Source organism: Drosophila willistoni, chromosome 3R (assembly GCF_018902025.1).
Source record: "Drosophila willistoni isolate 14030-0811.24 chromosome 3R, UCI_dwil_1.1, whole genome shotgun sequence".
NCBI lineage: Eukaryota > Metazoa > Arthropoda > Insecta > Diptera > Drosophilidae > Drosophila > Drosophila willistoni.
Window position 1 is genome coordinate 29,696,989 of NC_061086.1, and position 22,188 is coordinate 29,719,176.

At 34.3% G+C, this 22,188-nt stretch overlaps 3 protein-coding genes across 4 annotated transcripts; 2 read left to right on the forward strand and 1 right to left on the reverse strand.

Annotated features, from left to right (window-relative positions):
• Window positions 1–5,858: 5,858 nt before the first annotated feature.
• LOC6649879 (probable WRKY transcription factor protein 1) lies at window positions 5,859–13,050 on the reverse strand. The gene is made up of 4 exons (XM_002071955.4): window positions 12,664–13,050; window positions 6,776–7,279; window positions 6,354–6,705; window positions 5,859–6,280 (listed from the first exon to the last, which is right to left on the reverse strand). The coding sequence occupies exons 1-3, from the start codon at window positions 12,773–12,775 to the stop codon at window positions 6,422–6,424; spliced, it is 900 nt and encodes a 299-aa protein (XP_002071991.1). The 5' UTR covers window positions 12,776–13,050; the 3' UTR covers window positions 5,859–6,280; window positions 6,354–6,421.
• Window positions 13,051–15,806: 2,756 nt separating this feature from the next.
• On the forward strand, window positions 15,807–18,196 carry LOC6649880 (proton-coupled folate transporter). 2 transcript variants are annotated; one of them, XM_002071956.3, is made up of 10 exons: window positions 15,807–16,064; window positions 16,131–16,240; window positions 16,294–16,444; window positions 16,504–16,687; window positions 16,754–17,250; window positions 17,311–17,447; window positions 17,505–17,694; window positions 17,756–17,803; window positions 17,867–17,975; window positions 18,046–18,196. In XM_002071956.3, exons 1-10 carry the CDS (start codon window positions 15,938–15,940, stop codon window positions 18,101–18,103), a joined length of 1,611 nt encoding a protein of 536 aa, XP_002071992.1. In that variant the 5' UTR covers window positions 15,807–15,937; the 3' UTR covers window positions 18,104–18,196. The 2 variants fall into 2 exon arrangements, with proteins under 2 accessions (XP_002071992.1, XP_023035490.1); XM_023179722.2 differs by lacking the exon at window positions 15,807–16,064 and having other exon boundaries at window positions 16,203–16,240; window positions 16,344–16,444.
• Window positions 18,197–18,967: 771 nt separating this feature from the next.
• LOC6649881 (proton-coupled folate transporter) lies at window positions 18,968–21,719 on the forward strand. Its single transcript, XM_002071957.4, has 10 exons — window positions 18,968–19,346; window positions 19,410–19,519; window positions 19,574–19,724; window positions 19,783–19,966; window positions 20,027–20,493; window positions 20,555–20,691; window positions 20,754–20,943; window positions 21,014–21,061; window positions 21,119–21,227; window positions 21,298–21,719. Exons 1-10 carry the CDS (start codon window positions 19,220–19,222, stop codon window positions 21,353–21,355), a joined length of 1,581 nt encoding a protein of 526 aa, XP_002071993.3. The 5' UTR covers window positions 18,968–19,219; the 3' UTR covers window positions 21,356–21,719.
• Window positions 21,720–22,188: the final 469 nt, after the last annotated feature.

Genomic DNA, 22,188 nt, shown 5'->3' on the forward strand with positions numbered 1-22,188 from the left:
ATATATGTATTAGTCAACGCTTTCTCAGGTGATTATGCAAATTGCATTAGTCTGGATGGATATATAGCTTTAAAAGAGGAAACTTTTCCAGCTATTATGCAAATTTTGGAATTCTGGTTATAATTTAATCGTTATCTAACTAAATTATGCTGGCCAACTAAAAAGGGAGGTGACAAATCAAAAGCAAAGAAATGCATTCAAGCATTAAGCCGAAAAAAATGAATGTCATTCTGTATTTAGTTTCAAAAGTTTTGTGACTGGTTTCATTTACGTTTTTTGACAAGGATAAATATCACTCAGTATGTGTGTGTGTGTGTTTGTACGGACTTTTGTGTAAATGTTATTAAAACTAATGACGTTTGCAACAAACTTTCGCCTGCCACTTTTATTTTTGTGCCTGGTCATGCAACGGGTCGTATGCGTAATGAAATTTTGTTTGCCCTATGCCTTTCGGTAACTCAATTAATGGCCACAGAGACCAAATGTAAACACAAGCCCAAGAGAAGAGGCAGCTAAAGTTCTGCCTTTTGCGGGCTGGGCTCACTTTAAATTCATTTAGAACTTGCTCCTTGCCCCCAAATGCGACTATAGGTATATAGTATTCTGTTTAGTCAATTCAAGTGCCTCTCTCATTATGCTACCTTTCGGCTTAGCACCTGCTCTCCTGGGTGTCGAAGAAAAATTGTATTTTTCCTTATATTTTTTCCAAATTTGGTTCAAAAGAACCGGCTAATGGTCGTTGAAAAGTTTTTCCGCTACGTCGTTGACCCACAAATAACGGTGCATGAAATCCAAATTGGACGTAGACTAAAGGCATAAAAGCGTGCCAAGTTTTTTTTTTTTACGTTGGACAATGGCAGGCGTTGTGTTTTTTTTTTTTGCTCTGGTCTGTTTTGTTGGCTATCGTCATTTTGTTACCACGTTCGTAACGGACAAAAGAACAGCTGCGCCTGAAAGTATGCGACATATTTTAAAAGTTCTGATGCCAAATGCTTTGCGGCTTAAAGAGCAAGAGTAAGGGTAAATCAAAAGTCGGTTTTATAACTTAAATATACCTTTTGTTATACTTATTCTACTATACCGTCTTTCGTTCTTTCTTTCCGTTACTTTTGCAATTTTCTTTACATCCATCTGCAAAGTGAAAATGTGGGGCACTCAAGCAGCTCAAGTTATCTGTGGAAAGTAAAATACCATTTGAATAAAATATAAGACGAGAAAAGTTAAATGTAATGTAAAAGCCACAGTAGGCCATACTTTTTGGGTACGCGTGGCCTGAGAACAAAATTGAAATTGTGCTTTCTGGTGCTTCTTTTGCATTCGCTGGTCATTAGGAAGGACTTTTCAGATGCTGATGGTGATACAATTGAGTAAATTTACTACTGGACAACAGAGAGAGGCGCTTGGTAAATACATTTATTTTTTTTTTGTTCTGTTTTAAAGCGGAAAGTGTGCTACGGTCTTTTTGTGTTGCCTTGCGACTATCTCTGATTATTTTTCTGCTCCATTTATTACAAATTTGAATATGACTTTGAAGAAAAATGCTAAAAAGCAAAGCAGACATTTTTAAATTGTTGCCACATGAACTCTCTGTGTACCACATACATACACATACATACGTATACATACACATATTTGATTTAGCTGTTTCTGTCTATGTACACACCAAGTTTAAAAGCAAAATTCTCGACAATTTTGTTATGAGTAAATAATCCAGGGTTTTCCTTTTAAATTTGTACTTATAAGCGAAATGGGATTTCTAAAAGTGTAAATATAATTTGTTACTCTGCTCCTAAAAGTATAGTACAGATATTATCACACTGCAATTCGTCTTTAACATGACCGCCTAAATGTCTGCAATAATATTTTATGTGTTTTATTCATAAATCAAAACTTGTTGAATAAGGCGGAGGCAAACGGGTAATATTCATCAATCATAATCATCAATCAGCGTCAGGAAAATTGTCGAAAATTCAGACTTATCTTTGGCATTTGCCAAATCATATTTAAATTGTCATAAATGTCAAATTGTGCGGTAATTGAATTTAAATCAATAAACGAAAGGTTTTAATTTTAAAGTTACTGCAGTTTTTTTTCAGCTCGTTTTATTTTATTTATTGATTGTGCAATTTTAATGAGCAGTTAGCTAATTAAACTTGTTAATATATGCATAATAATATTTGTTTTTCATTCGCACTGGTCAAGGTCAGAATAGATAAGCATATTTAAATATAAAAACTCGGTTAACCATAAAATACAATAAAATACATTTACATTGAATCTATGGCGAAACGTTAAGACACCAAAAGACACTTGACAGCGACAATCCCAACAATCAACCAAATTGAAAGACAATTTTAAAGTACACAATTTTTCCATTAACAGTTGGATTATTATTTCAATGGATTTAGAGAGAGAAGGATGTGTCTCGTCGTTATTTGCACTTGCCACAATTTGTAAGTAGTAAGAAGCTTTGTTTTCAATTAAATACAGATTCTTAATGTTTAAACTATTTCTCTACTTATTGGGAATCGTTAGACTTTGCATCTGGCACTAGCTAGCTTGATGTCTTTGAACTTAGTTTCCTGATTATCTAGGTTAATTATTGCTACCATAAGGAATGAAAAAACCTTAGCTTCCTTGTACCGCCTACTTCCCTTCTAATTAACTGACAATAATTCTAAATTATGTGCTTCATAAGTAGAATTTCAAGAGCCAGCAGTTTGTAATTGGAGTTTCATTCTTTTCGCTGATTTAGCGTTTTCACATTATAGGCTCAATTTCTTTTAAGGAGCTTTGCCTGCAACCTGTTGCGGTTATCAATAGTCTAATGAACTCTGTAATTTTTGTTTTTTATGTTAATTGAACTTTTTAAAGAAAAAACCCAGCCAGAGAGAGGGAGAAAGACTGAAATCTTTTCCGTTCAGTAATCAGTTTTCGGATGTGTTTTCTAATTATTCTCATTTCAAAGTTGCTACTTTGTGGCAGCGTGTCTTCAAGGCTTAGGTTTGCGGTAATTGTATGTGTGGGTGTACATGTATGTGAGTTGGTGGGTGTGTGTGTTGGCTGCAAAGTCTCTTAATTAACGACTTTAATATTGGTTCTCTAGCTACAGCATTGTCTTGTCAGTCACGAAAAAGGGCTCTAGACTCAATTTTCCTTCAGACTCCTTGGGTAATGTGATTTACGTTGTTCGCATTTTAATTTTTTACTATTTTCTATATAGTATAACTTAATAACTCTACGTATCTACATTTTCTTTTTTCTTCACTAAAAATTTATAATGCACTTGTCCAAGACAATGAAATTTTGCTTTTGCAGCAGCAAATGGAACAGCAGGAGCGCAATAAGGTTATAAAGTCTATGTCAAAAAATATGAATTGTTATCATTCCCCACTCTTTAGCATCACAGGAGAATAAAGGTTGACTTGAAAGCAGCAGCAGCAGCAGCAGCAGGAACAGCAGCCCTGCTAAATGGACATTTTAATGGTTTAATGTAAATTCCTGTCTTTGAAATGGCTTTTAATATGCAGCCACATGAAACATTACGCTCTTATGCGGTTCTTGTTTGTCTATATATTGCTCTCATTTGATTTTATGTAAATGTCTGTGGGTATCTTACGCCCGTTGTACCTAGTAGGCATAAAAAGTTTACGAGTCCATGTAATAAAAACCAAAGTCAAAATTTAATGCTTACCACAGGGCGTGAAAGGCAAACGGCAAAAGGCAATCTTATTGGGTCAGAATATACTTACATTGGTATATACATACATACAACATAATTCCGACTTACATACTGTACATATGTATATATATATATATTCCTTTATGCTTTCACATCCATCAAAATGTCAAATTAGCTGTCCACACGCACACAGGAACACACACACACACTTATAGAGAAAGACACAATGGTCATGGAACTGTGCTCATGCATTACCTAATTTTTCTTTCTTCCATATGGAAACGCATGCTCGTAACCCAGAGATTATGCATATCAATCAAATAAAGTGGACTCTGAATTTGGACATTGATATGACCAAAGACTTATACAATCACAAAATTAAATCGGGCGTAAAGTGAATTAAGCTTTACGAAATCAACAATTAAGTTAGTTATCACCTTGTAAATGCTTCCTAGTTTTCCTCTAACTGGTATACCAATAAACAAACCATGTAATTAAACATTTCTTGTTGACATATATGGGATGAAATTGTTAAATTACTTACTTCTTTTATCTTTAGTTAACTGGATGAGAACTATCTGAACTCTTAAAAGGCAAACCACATTCTCTTGAATGTCTGTTCGAGTGACCAATTTAACTCTGAATCAAAAGAGGTACTCAGAAAAGTGTCTAGTTGGAGTTATTTTTTACCCAATCTTTAAATTTTGTCCATTGGCTTTAGATATGTAGATTGAGTCTAATTAAAAGGTAGACCTTTGGATTTGAAATGGAAGAAATGGCTTAAATTTTCTTTTTAAAAGGATTGAACTTTTGGTATGACCTATAATTTAAATTATTTTATATCCACAGGAACATATCGAAATTCTTTTATTTAAATAAACAAATGTTCTACAAGTGATTTTTCTATATATTCTTTAAACTGATATCAAATTAGAGAACTGAATGAATGTATACTAATAGACATATCAAACTTCCAGTCTTCTAAAACTCAAATTGAATGAATGAATACCTCTTAGACGAACTCCTTGGATACTCATTTAAATAGAATGAAAAGAGAACTGAATCACATAAATAGGATTAATGATGACTTTTTGAATTTCATATTACGATTAAAGCCTTAAATTTCTCCTGGGTTCACTTAAACTACTACTTTAAATACAATACTATTTTCTTTAAGAGGTTCCACCTTTAATGTTGACTGTAGCCTTAGATTAAAGCTAAGAAAAATGGTAAAAAAGAAATTTCATATGTTGGTTGGTTGGTTGCTTGTTCTATTATATTGTCATAAACACAATTGCTTAATTGATTTCTATTATTAATTGTTCATTCATGTGCACTCTGTTGAGGGACCCCGCTGTTGATTAATATATGTTCGCGTTTCTTCAGTCTAAGAATTAATTATCAAATTATTATGTTAATGAGCACAGAGTAGTAACTTGGAAATCTTAATTTTACTCAAACACCCCACGGGTTTTCTCATTTCGGTTGTGTCTTTGAAAATACCAGCTCCTTGCTCTCAACACCTCCTCCACGACACTTCATCATCATCGCCAGCAACAACAACATCGTCATCAAGTTTGGACACACTTTTAATGACACCACAAAGTAAACCAGGGTACAGCGAAACTCAACTCAAGCTATGAAAGTTCTTTTACCCTTGCCAATTTCTAAATTAATCAAATATCAATCAAAGTTTGCCAAAACAAAATTGAAAATGCATAAGTAGTAAGTGTATTGTGAAAAGGATTACATCCTTTTTTAGTTCAAGTCATCAACTATGTGTTTCTTCTTGGAAGCATAAATTAATGAATGTACTCTTTAGTTTGGAAAGTGTATATAAAACCTCAACAGCTGAATAATTTGAGAAACTGTCTACAAGGCATTATTTTCCGGATGTTTGCCAAGCTGGACCTAAAATGGCGTCCGCATTTTTAATTTGCTTTTCATTGCTTTTTCTTGGCATTTGGTTTGGGCCCCTTGCCTTCGCTTCGTAATGAGCAATTTGGCCAAAGTTTTTGCAATTAATGAGTAGACATAAAGATTTCGATTTATAAGTACATTTCTTTTCTTTTCTTGATTTTGTTTTTGGTTGTTTATTGAAAAATACATTGATTTGGTTTTCATAAATAATTTTTGCATATGCATTAGATGATATGATTTTCATATTTTGTTTTTGTTTTTTTCTTAAGAATTGTGTTTTCTTTGGGGGTTTTTCAGTTGGTTGGTTGTTTTAGCTCTTTACACACATAGAAATTGGTTTATTTAGTTGTTTTTAGACCACTGCTAAAAGTCTGATAAATATATATATATGTATATAGATATATGTATACTTATGTACATGCATAGAATATGTTTCCCTTTGACAACAAATGTCTACAAATGTGTTGCCTCTGTTTTGGTTTTTGCATTTTTTATGTGTTTTCGATTTTCTTTAATTAATTTCCATTAGGCCCAGATGCGTCAATTTTTGTGCTCTTTGCCTTTGTGTCAATCTCAATTACGTTCACGGCATGAGCGGTTCGATTGTCGTTCTCCTATGATGCCTCCGGATGACATCATTTAAATGTACGCCGTAATTGCTTTTTCTCGCCTTTTTGACTACAACGATAACAAACAACAATAACAAATTATATAGCAATAACATAAAGTTAAAGATTCCCATTTTAACTACCTTTAAACGGTGCCGCCTGGCGGCAATTCCAGTTCGCTGCTTTTCATAGCATTCAACGAAAGAGTCTTCTACAATAACCTCTCCAGATCCTCGCTCTCGGCATCACTGATAAACGAGTCGGTATCCGTGAAATAGTCATCATCACACCGATTGCGCCGGCAGCAAATGCGTCGACCGATTTCCTCATCGCTCCAGTGTTCAAATTCTTCCTTGTGATGTTCCAGGAGCATTAACGAGGGGAACAAACTATCGCAGCCGCTGCAGCCAAAGTGACGTTTCTTTTGCTGGTGCGAGGCCAACTGACGATGACAATGGAAGGCTCGGTCGCAGACATTACAGGTAAGTGATTCATCTGAAAATGTTTTATCGAAAATTCGGGCTAAGTGTGTTAAGTCATGATTTACCGTTATGATGGCACTCACCATAGTCGTCGTCATCATCGTCATCGTTAGCCATGGCCAGGACATGCAGTCGACTTATTGTGTTCTCGTTAATCTCCTTCGATGTGGCTGATGTGCCACCTGCTGACAGCTTGTTTGATGTTTTGGCTTTAGCTTGGCACAATCCCAATTCGCACAAGGCGTTATCCACCATAAAATTGCCCTGACAATCGGTGTCGGTGCAGGGTAAAACTGATAAATTTTCATTGCCGTTGCCGTGGTTGTTGCCGTTGCCGTTGCCGTTACCATTGCCATTGCCGTTGGCTTCAGCTACAGCCTCGTCATTGGAATTGCCATTGTTGGCATTGCTGTTGTTGCTGCTTCTGTTGCCGTTGTTTCCCAAGGCCCTGGAGTTGGCCGCAAGCATTTCAAAATCGTCTAGCTCATCAAATGGATCATCGATTTTGTGGCCAAGTGACACGGCGTCATCTGCCTCAGCGCTCAGCCTGCCATATGCCTTGCGTGGTGGCCTCTTCACATGCTTGTCTAAAATTTTAATAAAAATAAAAAATAGTTAGCTTGCAGAATATTTTCTTTGTCAAAAGATGCTAAACCATCGATCGACATTTGCTTCAATTTTAATAAATTTCAAATCTAAAGAACTTTGATGTGAATCTTTAATCGAAAAAGGAAAGGCTTCAATGTCTATGATTTTACTGAAAGTACAATAATTTTAAGTTTCTAGTTATATATGATTTATTTCTCATTGGTTTTAAGTACTTTAATTGAAATAGTAATCAATGAGTTTCAAATCAAAAGTTTCTTGTGACTTTTGGTTACGCAAGTTTGCTTGGCAATAGCTGCCAGCATATTGAAGGATTATTTACGCTCACTTTTTAAATCCTTATTGAGCTAACCCTTAGGTATAATCATGAAGAAAAGTAACAGACTGTTGGAAAATGAGTTTAGTGGTGAAATTAAAGTCATTTGTTAATTAAAAATGAAATTTGAGAATTTGTTCTAAGCTGCTATCTGATTGGAATTTAGTACCTAGACTAGCAACATAAATAATTTTCGTTTATAGGCCACATATGTTACATTAAAAAGAAATTAAAACGTATTCACATTTGCTACTCAATGCAGGCAGATAATTCTTGGTTTGCCATTGTGTTGGCTTTTTGTTTACGGTCTTTCTTTCCTTTTTGCCAAGTAGACAAAAGTTTCCTTTTTGTTTTTTTTTTTGCAGCTCTTCCGCGAGCCTTGAAGTGATAAAATGAGATTTATTGTGGGCATTGTTTGTCATTATGTATAGGTACTATATGAGGCTCTGCGTGTGTGTGCTTAAGCAAAAAAAATGTCAATGCCAAAAATAAAAAGAATTCTATAAAATCTTTATTTACGGCCTATTATATTTATGGCTGTGACATAGTCTAACCTCAATTTATGTATCTATTTCACATATATAAGTACAATAAATATTGCTCCTGTGACACACATTTCTTGTGGTCTCATTAGCAGCTCATTATGCGGTTCTCATCATGGGTTTAGTGGTCAGATTTGTCCTGCTGGTTGTAGTGGTCTTTAATTGCAATGCAATCCAACATTGTGTATTGGTCGGGGGAACAAAAGGGACAAGTGCAGTTGGTTAATAGGAGACTTAGTTGTAAATAGTTTACATTACAAGGGAATCTGACCTTCTCTAAATTCAATGGTTGATTAGTGTAAAATTGCTTAAGATATTTCATACATAAATGTACATATGTGTATGTATCTGCATGTGCCTTTCTGGATAGTCAAATCAAAGTTGTCAAAGTCAAAGTCTACAGTTGCATTTGAGCTGATTTTAGGATGTATCTGGATAGATTCATCCTAAGTGCAATTGGCCAATACGGAACTAAGAACTCTGTCGATACAGATAAGATTATTAAACTTGTTTGTTTTTGGTAAATTTTAATATTGACATTTTATTGTCGACATTTACATCACTAGAATGAGCATTTAAATACCATAAAGCGTAATTATATTCGTTTAACTGTCATACAGTGCGTATACGTTATTAAAAATACATCTAAATTTGATAAATTATTGTTGCTGTATTTATATATATTTACTCTCCAGTTTATTATTTGATTATATTAAATAAACGATGCATTATAATTTGAAACAAGTAGAGAAAATATTGTTTAAATATGTTATTTTATCGATTTAAGTAATAATTAATAACAATATTGATGATAACAAGTTGTGCAGCTTTACTAGAAAAACTGTTGCATACTTTTTGATGGTCAAATTTAGTTTAAGACCATTTGAGATGAATATAAGTTGACTATAATATATATTTCTGCTCGTGTGCTACAAACCTTATACGAGAACAATAAAGAAAGAACATTTTAGTTGCCACATATTCGTAATCCTATCGCAAAAGGGTCTATAAAATATTATTAAGGAACAACAATGGCAAAGCTTAAAAGAGAATATGGAAAACAAATGAGAACTGACATGGATATTAAAATCTCAACATTTGAATAGAAGCTCTAGCCGAGAGTGCCAAATCCACAAATGTATGTGGGTGCGGGAACTGAAAGTAAAAAAAAAAAATAAAGGGAGACAGAGAAAACAGAGAGAGAGAGAGACGAGAAATGAAAAAGAGGGGGCCAAGAAAGAGAAAGCGCTAACGCGTGAACGCAAACTAAAACTCAATTTTAACGCTAAACTATATGTATGTGTGTGTGTGGGTGGGTGTGTGTGTGTGTGCCACAGTGCGGGGCGCCAAAAAGTATGCACAAACACTTTTACAAGCAAGCATTTAACGCAATATTTACCGTGCTCGGTATGGGGTTGTTTTTGACTAACTATGTCTACTTTAGTGTGTGCGGTGTGTTAGTGTGCTGGCACGTTTTTTTCATGCACAGATTGAAATTTATGAAGCAAATAAAGTCTCCACAAAAAGTTTTTAGCCTTATAATAATCCAAAGAAAAAGGCCGAAAACTTCTTGCCCCCGATAAAGTCTGGGCCTTTCTCTTGCTTTAGAATTACAGCACAAATTATAACAAATGATGGCCCTCTGGCCAACTCATATAAATCATGGTAGAAATAAAAAGAAGAAAAAAAATCATGAATTACCAATAAATATATAGTAAAAACAAAGAAAAAAGTAAGATTCTTTTATCTGACACAAAACATTAGAAGGAATTGAAGGAAACAAAAACATGTTTTTCTTTACCCACAATCAAAGCAAAAACATGAAATATCAGTTAATTGATTCTATACAACTAACCACACATACATACATATACACACACACGCATACATATATACACATACATATGTATGGTTGAAATCTTGTAGCAACATAAATTTTGGTTGTTTAACAGTTTTCGCAACAAATTTCACAAATTGAATGCACAACCTATTATTATTATTATTATTATTGACAAATGGCAGCCATAATTATCGGTTAATATTTCTCCCATATGTTCAACACAATTTGCATAACAGATTCTGTCTGTTTTGAGCATAGACACACACGTACACAAACACAGGGACGGAATTGAAGGCCAAGAACGACCTCAAGACCAGCAAATACTTGATGAAGAAGAGTATCAAAGTGTTTTTTGTTGCAGGTTCAAATGGTTTTTTCTTTTTTTTGCATGTGTGAAAGAAAACTCGAGTAATCCATTTAAATAGTCAACTGACTTTTGCCTGAGTATACAATAGAGTCCTTTTTCGTATCCAACACTCAGAGCATAGACTCGAAAGAATTTGGAGAGAAGAAATAAAGTATCGAAGAGATTGGATCAATGTCACGGTTTTGTTTTTTTTTTGTTTGTGTACCTAAAACGGACATGTATAGTAATGTGGAAATATTCAACCATGAGGAAGACTCAATAACGAGATGGCTTTAATCTATTGAGTTTGTTGAGTAAACTGACAGCAAAACCATTACCATTATTTGAAAATGTTAATGCAAGAAGGAATTTTTAAAGTTAAACAGGCGAGAGTGTATTTTAAGGAAACGTTATGGTTAGCCATATTAAAACATATCAAAGAAATATTACAAAAAGGGGTCAACGCCAAGTTTCTACTATTTCATAGCCAAGATCTTTAAACATTGAGCAATTGTGGATGCCCGGAGACAGATTTTAACCTTATGAACAGCACAAATTATTCAACCGATTCGTAGAGCTGAGTACTAGAGTTACTGTCAATACCAGAGGAATCCCTGGACTGCCAGTTTTACTCCGCACCTGGATATTGGCATGTATCTTCAAGGCATTTGTAAAACTTAATGTATAGCTTAGGAATGGTCAAAGTTAGTTATTTACTCCTTTGGTTTTTGATTACATTTATAATTAAAGAGAAATGTTTGCAAGGATAGAAACATGGCAATGCCCAATTGGAATACATGATTAATAAGTTTATTTACAACATAATTTGACATTTTCAATTGTTTTGCAGTTTCTGTAGAAATGTGGGGACAGGAAATGTAAGTATCTAGTTTTGCTGACATGGGTAAGCTTAAGCAGATGTTGGCAATTTCGAATGAAAACATGAAAAATTTTCAGTTTCCGGCTAGGAAAACTTGACAGAGAATAACAACAACAGCAACAGGGGAAAAATCATCCTTCGTTTTGTTGCACGTCTTGGGTGCGAGGCTTAGCGCTTAGACAAAAACATCATGGGACAAAAGCCTGAAGTGTTATTTCCTTTTTTCCCCAACACTCATATCCAGGCCACGTTTTGCAGCACACATATACATGGATAGATAGACACTAACACCCATACACACGTTTACGTGCTTAGGCTCATTATAACGTCGAATTCGGTAGCTCAATGTTATTTGCTTTACGTTGACTGTCTTGAAGTCCTTGCCATATGGTAGAAGATTTGTATAGGACAAAGGCAAACAATATAAGTAAGTACATATATATGTACATATAAATAAACATATACATATATATGCGTATATAAATGTATATGTATATACCTACCCACGATATACTCATGCAGTCATTTCAGGAATTTTAATTAACTTGTTTTGATAATACCCAACGAATCTTTGGGTGCTGATAAGTTCAGAGTAACATGTTTGGCAACCACTGGCTTCCATGGAAGTTAACACACAGAAATGCTGACAGACTAAATGCATGTATGTGACGAAAATGATGATAAAAAATATATTTAAAATGAACCAGCCAACATGTTTATACCATTAGAAGTGTCTTGATGAAATCTAGAATACGATTCGCGTAACTCAGTTAAGGCAAAAGTAAGGAATACATTTTAAAATAAACCCTTTTGTTTAAAGAAACGCTTTAGTAATTCTATTAGCTTTTTAGCACGCAATGTATCTGATTATTGAACTATTTTGTGTATACCTATTCTGAATAAATTACTAACTATGTATATCGACAGCATAGAAATATGATCAATTGAATTAGTATAGAAATGTTTTGGAGATGATCAGTATTTGTTAAGTTTATATGCTAATCAGATACTTTCCTCATTTGTATAAAATTCTATATCTTATTGCTATCATGATCCGTGTTCTTTTGTTCGTTGATTGATGATCTTTTTTAGCTACTAAACTAATTTAGCTTATATAAAGTTTTGAATTTTACTTCATTTTGAAAGAACAAAATTGAGGTAGCTTTTGTTTTTAATTAAAACATTTGATCGACAAAAACCATTTCAAGGAAAAACAATATTTTTTCTATGGTAACTTTCATAATCATATATTATTAATCATATATATTTCACTTATGTTAGATAAACCGTGATTAATATATGCACATTTAGGATACCTTTGGTTTTTTTTTTGGTAATTAGATGCAATATATATTTTGTGGTCACAGAAATTAATTAACTACCATCTTGCTGCCGACAAATGAAATAATTTCATTTCTTTGGATTTTCATAAATAATTTACCTTGTGTATTATTATTGCCTCCGTTGGTGTTGTTTTTCGAATAGCTGCAATTGTTGTTGCTGAATGAATTAAAGAAATTGGCAGCGCCAGTACGTCGTAAAATCCAAAACATTGTTGTATTTGGTTGATGTTATTTCTCAATTTTGGCCAAGTGATATGTTGCACAAAAGTATGCTATGAATTAGTCTAACCGCACCGACACCGACACCGACGGCATTTTGAACTGCCAGATACAGAACCTAAACTGATAAGCAATTCCACTCACACCCTTACACACGGACACACACACAAACACTGGGGAAACACAGTGATAAGCGACGATGTTCTCTGTTGCCAGACGAAGGCATCAACGACCACCGAACAGTTGCTGATGACTGTTTCGCTGTGTTGTCTGCATCTAACTGATTGTCCTTCGCTTCGGGACTCTTGTTTTATATGGCCTAACCAGAGAGAGAGAGCGAGTGAAAGAGAGAGACTGATAGAAAGAGAGGGAGACAGACAGAGAGAGAGAGAGAGAGCGAGAGAGTAACTAACGTCTACGTGACGTAAGATATAACGTAACTGGTTGCTCATTTCACTGCTCTTGGATGCCGCTTCGAACCAACATGCATATAAAACACTATACTTGACCTTCATCAATACTAGCAATACTTACTTTGTACTCTGGACTACAGGGCAGCTGGCAGAACATGATTTCTTCGAATAAATGATTACGTATACCGTAAAGGTACATGTACATGTGTATGTTGACATGTCAGGTGAGGGTTAAATTTTGAAGCAAACCCACTAAAATGCCCATCAATCATCACAAATTCCGTCGCAACTCGGCACCGGAAGCAACAGTGTTGACAATGTCTCTGGTCTCTGTTTGGGGTCAATTAGACGCAGGAAACTTTATAGAGCGCCAAGCCAAAAGGTCTATCGTTAAATTTAACGTCCGTTGCAACACATGCAACCTCGGAAAAGATCTCCCCATTGGGATTTTAGCGCTGCTCTTAACATTTTTATCCTACATACACACACACACGCCATTAACTTCAAGTGCAAGTTCATGTCTCCGCAAATTGTTTCTGCGTTCTTAAAGCGCGTCACACACACTTTCGAATTTAATGCTCAAATGTGGCAAATGGTAGACCGCATGACAGCCTTCTATATACACCAGATTGGATGAGCTGAGTTTCATTTTGAGCGGAAATGAAACAAGAAAACATAATACGCAATTATGGTTTGCCCTAGTGTCAACATCAAAGCGAAGGCCACTCCTGGAGGCATTGTGTTACCCAGATAGAGAGAGAGAGGATTCAATTTGTCAATTGTAAATTATACGAATTGAAATTCTGATATACAATTTTGGTGGCTTTGATTTTCATCTGAACTTAAATGACTTTAAATTTGAAAATAATACTAAAATATAAACTTAACTATCAGCTGCTTGAATGATAACTGTTTCAGATGCTACAAAATCATAATACTTAATTACAATATTTAATAATCTTTATAGAAGTTTATTGTGGGCATCAAATCAATAACAATCAAATAAAATAACTAACAATAAGTATTCTATTTAATACTTTAGTTACACAAATTATATATTTATAAACTTCTGTAGACTCTGTAACGCAAAAAATCTAAAATTATTATTGTGCTAAGTCACCTAGTTAAGATTGATTGCACGATTATAATTTAAGTTTTTGTTGGCCACAATCCAAATGACGATTCAAAAGTTTTGCTCATTTGGCTTGTTTCAGGAGTTTTGGGGTTTTCTATTTGTTAAACTTTTCAAGTTTTCATCCAGTTTTGACCCACTTCATGGTCATGATTTAAAATTAAAATTGTAGCTCAGATTTCGTTAAAAAGATGAAGAAGTGTGGCCATTGTTTTCGCAAAAAAAAGGGGCTTGCATGTACTTGTGTCCTTTTTACGCCATTTCATCTCGAAATAATTAAGGCTAACACAACTGAATTCCAGCACGTGCTGCGTTTAAGAAATTACTTTTTTTTCTTTCATTTCTCTTGCGATGTTGGGCTTTTGTATTCTCGATGACCTTTTTTTTACTTTGGTGTTTTTTTTTTCGTTGTTTGCTTGCTTGCTTTGTTTTTTTTTTTTTGTTTTTTGTGTTTAATTTACGCCCAAGTTTGCACAACTTGGCTTAGTGTGTTACTGTTACTTGAGTTTGCTATGTGTTGGTGTGTTGTTGGGTTGTGCACTGCTGGTTGTGTTTCTGGCGTGTGTCAACAGTACAAAAGCCACATACACACACACACATACCCACACCCACACACAGACACTTAGCGTAAACAATTTGGCCTCCCATTTCTTGTTTTGTATGTATTGAAAGACAATAGTTTTGTTAAGTTTTGCATGTGCTATGAATGAATATTAGAAACAATCACTGGCAGCATTTCAATCCAACTACCAACTACCATGAAAATACAAGCCAAAATAGAAATATATAACAATTACATACATGGGTATATAATTAGCTTTGGCAATGTGTCGTATACGTGATGAAATGAGACAAAAAAGTATAATCGTTTAGTTATAATCATTTTTTTAGACTTTTTAAATAAAAAGTAAACATGAACAGGTGGGCGAAAACGCAAAAGTGTTTATGTTCTTGGCCTTATCAAAATATGAGTCGAATGGGATTGAGAGACTTACCAAATGAATAAAGTCTTGAATTTTGTCTAAAAATAACTAATAAGCTAATATAGCTTATATAATGTTCAATTGTTTAGCCCACTATTAGAGGGAAACCAGCATTATATACACTAGATTCTCATTCATTATTGAGTCATTAAAAGTTGTATATATGTACATCGTTAGCTCGTGCTATGATCTCTTATGTCGAAGCTGCAAATTCTTATCTGTATCTCTCTTTATATTTTTACTTTTATCATCTAGCATCTTGCTTTTGGATAATTATACATATACAAATGCTAAAATAGAAAAATCCCCCTAATCGTGCATAATAAAAAATAGTCTAAGTCATTTAACATTGCTTTTGCCTACCCATCTGCTCAATCTACGTACAAAAACCTATAAAAGAGGGCGAATCAAGCGAGAGCAAATCATTTTGAATGTGAAACCGGTTGTGATATCGTGTCGTTAGCTTAGAATTTGGTAAATCATTGTTTGCCAACGTAGAATACAAATCGGCGAAGCGTAACAAAAAATTCATATCAATAATTATAATTTCAGTGAAATTATTTTACCTTAATGCTGGATACAAATCAAAAATAATAATAATAGTTAAATAAACTACGGTCCAATCATGGCCAAGGACGAAAAGTCGGCTATGACATTGGATCAATTAAAAAATCTGCAATGGCATCGGCTTTTCAATATGTTTTATATAGAGCCGGTTGTGTTTATGTTGCTCTTTTCCCACATGTTGGCAGGTAATAAAACTTTAAAGATTTGCGAACGCATGTGATGTATATTATATATATTTTTCTTAATTATAGGCACAATTATGCGAAACCAACTTATCTATCAGACTTGTGTGGTGATATTTCAATATAATGAAACCGATTGCCGACTTCTGGAGTACTCCAACGTCAGCACTGAGATAAAGGTGTGTTCTTAATTACCTGTTACCAACCTATTTGACACAACAAAACATTTTAGAATATTGAAACAGAGCTGCAATCATATGTGACAAATATGTTTCTTGTTAGGACCCTCTTTGAGAGTATAGTACCGGCAATTTGTGGACTGTTTATTGGTTCCTGGTCAGATCATTATGGACGAAAGCCGTTGCTTATTGTATCGATGATTGGTATGCAGAAATTTTCTTTCGACTTATATGACTTTGCTTTAATTCCTTGTATTCTTTAGGATTTTCATCTTCTTCCTTGTTAACTGCTGCGATTTGTGGCGTATCTAGTTACTATATGGTCAATCCCTGGTGGTATACTTTGGCTGCTATACCTCATTCCTTGCTAGGTGGCATGTGTGTGTTTTCGGTGGCCGCGTCTTGTGTCATATCCGATACAACTGACACTAAAACCAGACCATACAGGTGAGAATTCAGTTAATTATAATTACGAGCTAAAAAGTATTAATCATAAATTCTTATGGTGCACAGGATGATCTTTATGGAGCTGATTTTATTTGTGGCTCTCACAAGTGGTTCCCTTGCCTCAAGTTTTGTCTATGCAGCCACGAGTGCTGCAATAACTCAGAGCATATCATGCTCAATAATTATTATGGCCACCCTGTTCATTGTATTGTATATGCCAGAAACATTACACATGGGTCGAGAGCAAAGGGAAGCAAACGAAAAGAAGGAAAAAGAAAAAGAAGACCTGCCCATGGATGATGGACCTATTCAAATGCACTTAAAGATTGTTCCACCGCCAATTGAGGAAGGTGAAAAACCATTAAAGATCAAAGAGTCTCCTCCTGAGAAACTGACAACAAAAGAACAAGAAGAAACCAGTCCACAGCGCGAAAATATTGGCCTATTCAATTTGATTCATGTTCGAGATATGTTTACAACTTGCATGAAGAAAAGAGACTATAATGCACGTGCTATCATATGGCTAATTACATTGACTGGATTCTTGGGCATTTTTGTTATGGGTTGGTTGAGATAAACTTATACTGTAGCATTTCCCTTATTAATTTTTAATATATTTCCAGATGGAACTATGCCTGTAATGTATTTGTTTATAAGACAAAAGTTTCATTGGTCTGTAAGAGAATTTACCATTTACGAATCTGTCAGCCAATCTTTTCCCATGATTGGGGCAGTTCTTGGATTTCTTGTGCTGCGAAAGGTTTGCTAAACTTGAAAATTGTTGTTCTCTTTATATTGTTTATATTTTCATTTTTAGATCTTTGGCTTGTCGGTTATAACATTAGCTCTGTTGTCGATATTCTCGGAAATTCTCAGTAGCCTTTCGAGAGGACTAGCATTTTTACCCTGGCATTTGTATCTATCAGTTGGCCTGGGTGTCTTTCGAGCCATCCAAGGTCCCATGTGCCGCACTATTGTCTCCAATATAATATCATCTTCAGAAATGGGTAAGCAGTTTAAAAATGGAAGCATTTAAGTATTTTATTTTAGAAATTTATTTCTTTTAAGGCAAAGTTTTTGCAATTGGCAATGTTTTGCAATCATTTGCTCCATTTGGTAAGTAAACTACATACTTTAGTAACTATGATAAAAAGGATAATTTGTTTTTTTTTCCTGCAGTTGCCGCTCCCCTTTACACTGCCCTCTACAAAAGCACTTTGACCACGAATCCTGGAATGTTTAACTTTCTCAACGCTGCTTTGTATTTGCTGGCCTTTGTTTTCGTATGGTAAGTACTAAATGATAACAGGAAATAATTCAAAGAAAATCTATTGTTATTTATTTTCTATAATTTTCAGCTTTGTGATGCACATCAGATTTAAACACCGAAGTCATTATGCAGAGCTATTAAAGTAAAAAAAGGCTTGACTTATTAGAAGTGGTTGTGATGTACCTACTCGTTACCTACTTTAACCTCATGATGATTCAAAATTAAAACTATAGCTCAGATTTCGTAAAAACAGAAAAAGTTGTCGTCATTGTTTTGGTGAGGGGTTTTGCAGGCAAGATATCCGTTTTTTGGCATACTTTGTTGCTTTTGCATGTGCCTAGACTAGAAACAAACACTTGGAACCTTTTGGAATTATCTTTAAAAATAAAACAGTAACATAAGCAAAAGCAAAACAAATGCCATAACTTAATTATCATCTTTTATCTCACTTAGCCTTATTGTTTTGATTTAAGGTGTATATGAATGATTACGGTTTGAACCTTATCAGAACATGTCAACAAAATAGACGAAATGTTGCATCATCATTCAAGTTTGTCACTTTCAGTAGATTAGGAAAATTATATCAAAAGTTTTTCACATATAAATGAAGCTACTGGCAATAATTATGAGCAACTGCTAAATAAATTTGCTCAGTTTCAGCTTCGACTAAGTGATGATAATATCTATTTTACATCTTGGGAATTCTAATTCATTGCTGAGTCTTAAACACAATGTACATACATACATATATGAATGGCTCGTGTTTTAATTACTCTTAAAAGGCACACACACACTTTAGATTTTCTCTATTATAATATTTGTCTTTTAAATAGTTACATACTACTTATATGGCACATATAAAGAGAAATCACTTTAATAGTCGCTTATAAAAACCAGTCTGCTTATCCGCATATTACTGCTCTTGTGTGGTTACTAAAATCTATATAAAGGTCCGAGTCAAGTGAGAGCTTCTCATTTTAGATGTAAATCGGGTGTAATATTGTTAAGTTTTGAAAATTTTGTTCTTATTTTCTTCAATCAGACATAAATAAAAGTGGAAACGAGACACAATATTAGCCTTGAAAACGGCTAGCAAAGCGTGAAGAAAATATATAGGAGAAAAAAACATACAAATTATAATTTAATTTCGAATTGACCTCGATTTGGAAAAAAAAATCGCTTACCTTTAACTATAAGTGAAGCTTTTCGAGTGATGTTGGATAAAAGTCGCCAATTACTTTAGATAAAACTTTGGTCTAATCATGGCCAAGGATGAAGATTCTGGTGTTAACTTAGATGATCTCAAAACTGTGCAATGGCATCGTTTATTCCATATGTTTTATATAGAGCCGGTTACCTGTATATTGCTCTTTGCATTCACACTAACAGGTAACTCAAATATTGATAGCGCTGATCAAAATAATAAGATTTGGTTTTCTATATTAATTCAAGACACAATTATGCGAAACCAGGTAATATATCAGACTTGTGTAGTGATTTTTGAATACAATGAAACCCAGTGCCGACTTCTAGAGGAATCGAATGTGAGCGCTGAGATAAAGGTGTGTTCTTAAATGCCTATTGTTACAATTTTTGAAGACATTATAGAATTTTAGAATATAGAAACCGAGGTGCAATCATATGTAGCAAATATGTTTCTTGCTAGGACCCTCTTTGAGAACATAGTACCGGCGATATATGGACTATTTGTTGGTTCCTGGTCAGATCATTATGGACGAAAGCCATTGCTTATTGTATCGATGATCGGTAAGTTGGATTTATATATTAGTTTGGGACTTAAGCATGAACTTTATTTATGTTGTAGGCTTTTCATCTTATTCCTTTTTAACTGCTGTTACTTGTGGCATATCTAGTTCATACAGAGTCAATCCTTGGTGGTATAATTTGGCCGTTGTCCCTAAACCTTTGCTGGGTGGCTTGTGTGCATTTTGGGTGGCTGGGTTTTGTGTTATATCCGATACAACAGATACTAAAACCAGACCATATAGGTAAGGCAGATTCTTCTATATTTTTCTACTTTTAATTAAGAAACTTTTTTTTATCTGCAGGATGATCATGTTGGAAGTGGCTAAATTTATTGGTCAATCAAGTGGTTCTTTAGCTTCCAGTTATGTGTATGCAGCCACGAGTGCAGCAATAATTCAGGGCATATCGTGCTTTATAACGATCATGGCCACCCTGTTCATTGTATTCTATCTGCCTGAAACATTAAACATGTCTCTAGAACCCGTTGAAATGAATAAACATGAAGAATTTGAGGAAGCTATTCAGCTACATCTGAAGATTGTACCCCCTTCAAATGAGGAAGGTGCAGAGCCATTGAAAAGCAGAGAGTCTCTTCCTGAGAAACAGTCAATAGAAGAACAGATAGAAACCAATTCGGAACATATAAACCTATTCAGCTTGATTCATGTTCGAGATATGTTTACAACTTGCATGCAGGAAAGAGACTATAATGCACGTGCCATCATTTGGCTAATTACATTGTCTGGGTTCTTGTCCATATTTGTATTGGGTAGGTTTCAGATACACTTTTGCTTCAATTTTTGTGACTTGTTTTTATTATTTATTTGCAGATGGATCTATGCCTATAATGTATTTGTTTATAAGGCAAAAGTTTCACTGGTCCGTAAGAGAAATAACTTTATATGAAACAGCTAGGGAATTTGTGCCCATGGTTGGTGCCGTTTTTGGTTTTCTAATACTGCGAAAGGTATCGTATTGTAGTTAAATAATCCAAAGTTTATTTTATACATATTTTAAACACACTTTAAGATCTTCGGCTTGTCTTTGGTTACATTAACCCTTATGTCGATATTCTCGGAAATTCTTAGTAATGTATCAAGAGGTTTAGCACATTTTTCCTGGCATTTATATCTGTCACTGTGCCTAGGAGTCTTTCGATCCATACAGTTTCCCATGTGCCGAACTATTGTGTCCTATATAGTGCCATCATCAGATATGGGTATGTAGGTCTAAGACAAAGTCTTTACACATTCAAAAGTTGTTTATTTTTTAACCTTTTTTATTTACAGGCAAAGTTTTTTCAATGGGCAATGTTCTGCAATCGTTTTCTCCAGTTGGCAAGTATTTAATTCTTTCTACTTTTACATATTTGTAATCGGCTTCATTTTTTGCAGTTGCCGCTCCCCTTTACACTGCCCTTTACAAGAGCACTTTGTCCACGAATCCTGGAATGTTTAACTTCCTTAACGCTTCATTGTACATTGTGGCCTTTGTTTTCATATGGTAAATACTAAATAATACCAACAAATATTTCATATAATATGTAGTGATATGTATTTGCAATCTCTTTCAGCTTTGTCATGCATATAAAGTATACACACCGAAGTCATTATGCAAATTTATTGAAATAAGCCAAAGCTAATGGAGTTGAAGCAAAATTTTGCTTTATATTGAAGTCGCATAGTTTAGCGTTGAGGCATTCGGCAAGTTATTCTCATGGCATAAAGTTGATTGAATTCATTCTTAATTTAAGCTCTCATCAGTCAGATATAAATGCTCTTTTAGAAAAGAACTTAGTAATGATAAAAGGCATGATATTGCTTAAGAAAACTACCAAAAACTTAACTTAAGCGTAACCACCATGGCGTATGAGCAATGTTTTAGTCTAGAGTAAAAAATGCTAAAATGTCTATGCCCAAAAAGAACAACCATTATTTTAGTTTAAGCAACGATTAGTACTAATACTTGGCTATATCATTTTTTTTAATGTTTCCGTTGGGTTTTTAAATGAGTTGGTCATTATTTTTCCAACTTATTTAATTATTTATATGTAAAATACATCTAGAAGTTTAAGCTTAATTCAAGTTGACTTGTATCATACATTTTGCATATGTTTATCTACACACACACACACACATACACAAATGGCATATTCTGTTCATACACTTGAAATGAGAAATTTATCTAATTGCTTTATTGTTGTTGGGCATTTAGTTTCGTTATTTGACCGGTCATTGAATAATACATTATGTATGCATGTCTATGTATGTATGTATGTGTGTATGTATGTATGTGACAAAGTTTCGCACAACATATCGTAAAGCTGAACTAGCTTTTCGGTCAACTCACATCGCATTGATGTGAATGCTGATATTGGGTTTCATTTGGACTTTGCTTGTGGCACGTATCAAATGAATTTATAATGTTTGTCCCCGAAAGCCGAAAGTTCAAATGGCAATTTGTG

Bases quoted from the DNA above. Each gene is read 5' to 3' on its own strand.
- LOC6649880 (XM_002071956.3), top strand. From the start codon at position 15,938: ATGGCCAAGGACGAAAAGTCGGCTATGACATTGGATCAATTAAAAAAT. The intron at 16,065-16,130 runs GTAATAAAACTT...TCTTAATTATAG, and splicing joins CTTTTCCCACATGTTGGCAG to GCACAATTATGCGAAACCAA. The intron at 16,241-16,293 runs GTGTGTTCTTAA...AAAACATTTTAG, and splicing joins ACGTCAGCACTGAGATAAAG to AATATTGAAACAGAGCTGCA.
- LOC6649879 (XM_002071955.4), bottom strand. From the start codon at position 12,775: ATGTTTTGGATTTTACGACGTACTGGCGCTGCCAATTTCTTTAATTCA. The intron at 7,280-12,663 runs GTAAATTATTTA...TTAAAATTTTAG, and splicing joins AGGCAATAATAATACACAAG to ACAAGCATGTGAAGAGGCCA. The intron at 6,706-6,775 runs GTGAGTGCCATC...AAACATTTTCAG, and splicing joins CGATGATGACGACGACTATG to ATGAATCACTTACCTGTAAT.
- LOC6649881 (XM_002071957.4), top strand. From the start codon at position 19,220: ATGGCCAAGGATGAAGATTCTGGTGTTAACTTAGATGATCTCAAAACT. The intron at 20,692-20,753 runs GTATCGTATTGT...ACACACTTTAAG, and splicing joins GTTTTCTAATACTGCGAAAG to ATCTTCGGCTTGTCTTTGGT. The intron at 21,228-21,297 runs GTAAATACTAAA...AATCTCTTTCAG, and splicing joins GTGGCCTTTGTTTTCATATG to CTTTGTCATGCATATAAAGT.